Source organism: Pararge aegeria, chromosome 14 (assembly GCF_905163445.1).
Source record: "Pararge aegeria chromosome 14, ilParAegt1.1, whole genome shotgun sequence".
NCBI lineage: Eukaryota > Metazoa > Arthropoda > Insecta > Lepidoptera > Nymphalidae > Pararge > Pararge aegeria.
The window spans coordinates 2420912-2426301 of NC_053193.1; the positions used below are offsets into that span (position 1 = coordinate 2420912).

The following is a 5390-nucleotide window of genomic DNA, read 5'->3' on the forward strand; positions in this document are numbered from 1 at the left end:
AGCTTACAGCCAATTTAGGTACAGCTCCTAGCAGCACTTTATATTACTGAAAGTTGCTTGGTAAAAAAAAAAAAACAATAATTAATGAACGAACAATGAATAAATGAATGCCAAATGTCATTAATTATATTAATTATTGTTACCGAAATATTGCGTAGATAGGTACTAAAGTAACTTGTATGTTTATTACGTACTTTTAAACCGAATAGACCAAAAATAAAGTTATGTATGTTTGCTCAAAATAGCTAGGCTGGCGCGCATTGAAACATGACCGAAAGGCGGGCTACTTCAAAGTCTCGACTATGGCCTTAACCTTAGTAGAAAACTTAATCTTGTCTGCGGATGGTAACAATGAGTTGTGTTTGTCAAGGTTCACGGCGCGTTTACCTAAAAATACGTTCAATAACTCTTACTTTGAAAGTAGCCAAGTTATCGCCAATGGTCCGCATTAGAAACATGGATAGAAAAGGTTTCGTAATCTGTGGGCTCACAACTATCACTAAATCAGTACCTATTATAGTAAATCTATGGTTTTTAATAGCTTGACATCCTAAAAATAAGGATTATTATTCTGAAACAAGAGCTTCAACATTATTAATAAAATACTGCTTCATGCGATGGTAGTAAGTCATTATCCAGAGCCCGGTTTAGTTAAAGAGCTGTCCAGCGTGAAATTCCTCCTGTATCCATGTAAAGTGTCCTGGTCACAATAATAAGATATGAATGTTAAGTACATAAAAGTCTCGCTCTCAGTTATCAATTGACCGTTGACACGGCAAGACGTGTTATCAATGGAACGTGTATTTTATATTCTTTGTTTGTTTTTGTTTTTGAATACACAAGCCAACTGGGTGGCTGAGTATGGACCGTTCAAAACTCTTTTATATTCAGATTGGATCACATGTAAGTGATAACACTAACGATACTTAAAATAAACAAGAGACCTATTGACTTAAACAATGAGATATTTTTTTCTGTAACCTTAGTACCAATCCGGATAGTTCGCAAGTGAAGGTAAATATACGTACCAAGGTGCTGATTGAAATAAATCCGTTTCTGCAATTTTGGTGTTTCTGAAATGTGAAACATTTAATTATTCGCGTACCAATTTAAAAAAAAACTGTGGAGGGAGTTGGGGAAAAAAGGTAATCCGCCATTTTGTGGAGGCGGCCATCTTGGACTTTTATCCATTTATACTTACACCTTTCCAAAAAAAAAAAAAACAACAAAATTGGTTCATCCGTTAGGGAAATACGAGACACAAATACACCGACACGTCTAACTTAAGACAGACACCCCGTCGTTTTTTCGTCGGGGGTCAAAAAACTAACTCTTATGTCGTCACGGCGAATGGCGTGATGCTCTCTTAGGCCGTCATGTTCACTCTGCGCCCCAGCCTACTTATCTTGTAATTAAATTCTATAATTGTAATTTATACAAAGTTTAGGAACAAATTTATTGCAAGTAAATTGTTTATAATAAATTAGGTGACCCGATAGAAGTTGTCCTTTCCAAATTAGTCAGTGGTCTTGACTTTATGCCAAATCAGTCCAGCCGCTTTCAACTGATGGACCTACCAACGAACATTTAATTTTTACATCTTAATATCTGTATAGACTAGATATATTAATAACTTCTTTTTAATACAAATTTAGAAATTATCTAACCTTTAAGACATACAATTTAACATCTATTCACTGTTTTCTATTCGTCTCTGTTTATACGCTTGCCCTAAGTGACGCAATCCATACCATTAGTATTCTTCTACTTACAAAAAAAAAATATTTACATGCCAGTAACTTCATTCTGTTTTTTATGATTTATACCCATGCAAAGCGAGGTGGGCCGCTAGTACCTACGTATATATATTTATTATTTTTATAATTGTATTTAATTTAATTCACGCTTCTTTGGATGTCAATTAATTGTATTTCTATCATTGTATTATTGTACGGTATTTCTTTAAAATTGTAATTTCAATGTATATGGGCTACGCCTGAAATAAAAACTTATTATTATATTTAAAAAAAAGTAATCGGAAATTGACCCAAAGCATTATTTCTTGCGAGATGGTTAAGATTTCGCAATGATCATCGCACTGGTGACGTTGCCATAAACATGTTACACATAAGGAAGGTCAGAAACCTTCCTTATGTGTAACATGTTTATTCGAAGGCGAAATACCGACAACATACTTAGTTCCGATCTACTCCTTTGTCCTTATAAGTAGGTATGTTTATACAAGCACCTAACTGAGAGGAAGGTAGGTATTAGAGTTAAGGTGATATGATATCTATTTCTGTGAGGTTTCGGTTTCCAATTCCCCGTGCAGGCAAAATTAGGGAATTAAATTAAATAGACCATAGAGATATCTCTTTAGTGTTATTTGTCTATTGTCATAACTAACGGCCGAACCGATTTAGAGAGTAATATACTATGTAAAAAAAATACAACGTGTAACCGAATTATGAAATAATATTGAAGAATGCATAAGTATACTTCATAAGGAATTACCCAATGAAAATATTAAATCAAACAATGCGTATTTATTTTTTCATACAATCAAATTCAAAACATTGTGTTTAATTATGACAACCCTATTGAAGATAAAAGACCGACACGCGCATAGTAGTTATCTACGCTACGAGACGGCCGATGCGTAACTAATACAGTGACAGGAGGCATATGATTTAAATTTTTCATGTGATGTTAGAGCTGTATCTGATTTCTTTCAGTAAAAACTATTGCAGTGGCTTAGGAAAAATCGATTAGGTTTTTGGGCTCACAGATCTCAGAGATAGTAAATAATGTACCTCTCAAGCCAGTAGAGTATTATTTCGGTTTTCATTTACACGTTGTTTAATAAAAGAAGCAATGAAATTCAGTCTTTAAATATAGGGTTTAACTACAAAGGTGATGAGCTGTGGGTAGGAAGATTTTTTTAGAATTTGGATCTTTGATACTTTACCATGTGCAGTTTCATAGTTCGGAACGAAAAAAATAAAAATTTATTTGCAGCTAACGCGCCCTATTGTTTTTCAAAGACCTTAAATATATTTAATCACTTTTAATTCTACCAATAAATTCGGGAAATTCTACGAGAACTGAATCACGGACAATCCTCTTGTTACAAATAAATCTCATAAATAAGTTTAGCGGCGTAATTTGGCAAGAATTTGTTTGCCTATCAACTCGTACTTAAAGTTATTTTAACGTAAAGGGGCCCCTCGAGGAGTTTCTACATCATCATAAAATTTGTCCCACTTAATTACCTCAGAGATTTATTCCACAAACTTTTTTATAGCTTTTTTCAAACCTCTATTTATTTTACAAAATTTTGTACTTCAGGTGACCACAGCAAGAACTCGGAGTTAAACGTAACTGCCACAGAAGTCTACTTCTACGATTTCCAAAATGACTTTAACTACAGCTACACTATTGACAGCGCAGCCGAAGCCATCCGCAACGCGTACAACCTAGACGTCACTAGAAGACTCATTGTTTTCGTACCAGGATACAAGTCCCATATTATCCGAAACGCACCCGAACTTATACGAATGGCATTTAAAAACGTCCCGAACGTCTATCTGATGATTATAGATCACTCAATCTATACATCAGCCCAAGGAGGTCGATTGAAAAGCTACGAAAGATCCGTCAATTACGCATATGATTTGGGAAAAGCAGTGGGACAATTGCTCACAAAGTTCCGTTTAATCGGTTTTGAGTCCAAGTACATGCATTGCATCGGACATAGTTTGGGCAGTCAGATCCTAGGTTATGCCGGCTCAACATACACTAATATGACGTTAGAGAAAGTTTGGAGAATAACGGGAATCGATCCAGCGGGTCCTTGCTTTTCCAACTCTTTCGTCGAAAATCAACTTCGTTCAGGAGTTGCCGAATACGTGGAGGTTTACCATTGTAATGCTGGAGGGCTAGGAACGACCAGTGTATTGGCAGACACTGATTTCTTCTTAAATGATGGGAAGACCCAACCGCATTGTGATGCGAGCTTTTTGACCAGTTTCGGAGATTCCGAGGCTAGGTGCAGCCACAAATCGTGTGTTAAATATTGGACGGAGACTGTGAGTAATCCGGGATGGTATTTGGCGTGGAAATGCGATTCTTATAAAGCGTTTTCCAAAGGCAAATGTGCGGCTAATGAAGTCACTATAGCCGGTTATTCTAACCCCGGCAACGCTACAGGTGTTTTTTATGCTTCCACGGAGACTCACGGTGTGTTTTAATATCATTAATAGTTACATAAGCATTTTAATAAATAAGAAAATTTGTTAAAGTATAGTATCCTTACTAATATTATAAACGCAATAGTTTGTTTGTTTGTTTAGGCTGTAGGCTAAGTAAGGATTGGTTAATTTCACACATTTTTTAAAACATTATGGAGAACTCTCAGGCATGCAGGCTTCCTCACGATGTTTTTCATCACTTTTAATGCAAGTGAGTATTAAGTTGTTTAAAAATATCATTTAAATAATGAAATATATATATTATAATATCAATAATTACCCTTCACGCCCTAACTATGCAATCTATGTACTTGATTTTTGGAATAGAGTTAGTCGAAAGTCCGTTCAATGAAAACGACACACAACATTGTATACACAAGCGTCCACTGTACTGCAAAATAGTGCACTGTTCTGTATTCATGGCCGTTATTTTATTCCTCATGGAAAAGTTTTTCAAATTACCACGCGAACTATTGGGTTTATTATAGTAGAAACTAAAAAAGATTTAATTTTTTTGACTTTCAACTCAGTAGAAAGTTCTTCTAGGGCATATGGATTCTCTATGATATTCTTCTCGTAATTTACTCTTAACCAGATTTGGACATGCGACTGAAATCCTGGCGTTGAAACTTATTAGTTATATACGGACATGCTACGAGTATCTCTACGTGATCAAATCAGAAATGAGGAGATCCGTAAGAGAACCAGACTTACCGACATAGCATCAGTGAGTCGCGAAGCTGGCAATGGGCAGGGCACATAGCTCGGAGAACCGATGGACGTTGGGGTCTAAAGGTGCTGGAATGGCGCCCCACCACCGGTAAACGCAGCGTTGGTCGGCCCTCAACGAGATGGACAGATGCATCAGGCGAGTCGTTGGGAGCCGCTGGAGGCAAGCGGCCCAGGACCGTGGATTGTGGAACTCCCTACAAAAGATCTATGTCAAGCAGTGGACGTCCATTAAAATGATGATGATGATATACGGACAAAGTCCAGGGAAACCGCTAGTGGTTTATAAAGTCTGAGTAATGTATGTAGTTTTCTAGATTTATTGTATTACGATGTAGTTTTCTAGAGTTACTGTATGTACGAGTAGTACTGTGTTTTCAAGGGTAATAGTGTTTTGTCGTGATTCATTGT

The 5390-nt window shown here is 36.3% G+C and overlaps 1 protein-coding gene across 1 annotated transcript; it reads left to right on the forward strand.

The window, feature by feature from the left end:
- The first annotated feature begins 771 nt into the window (after nucleotides 1-771).
- On the forward strand, nucleotides 772-5097 carry LOC120629548 (pancreatic triacylglycerol lipase-like). The gene is made up of 2 exons (XM_039898507.1): nucleotides 772-903; nucleotides 3349-5097. The coding sequence occupies exons 1-2, from the start codon at nucleotides 792-794 to the stop codon at nucleotides 4248-4250; spliced, it is 1014 nt and encodes a 337-aa protein (XP_039754441.1). The 5' UTR covers nucleotides 772-791; the 3' UTR covers nucleotides 4251-5097.
- Nucleotides 5098-5390: the final 293 nt, after the last annotated feature.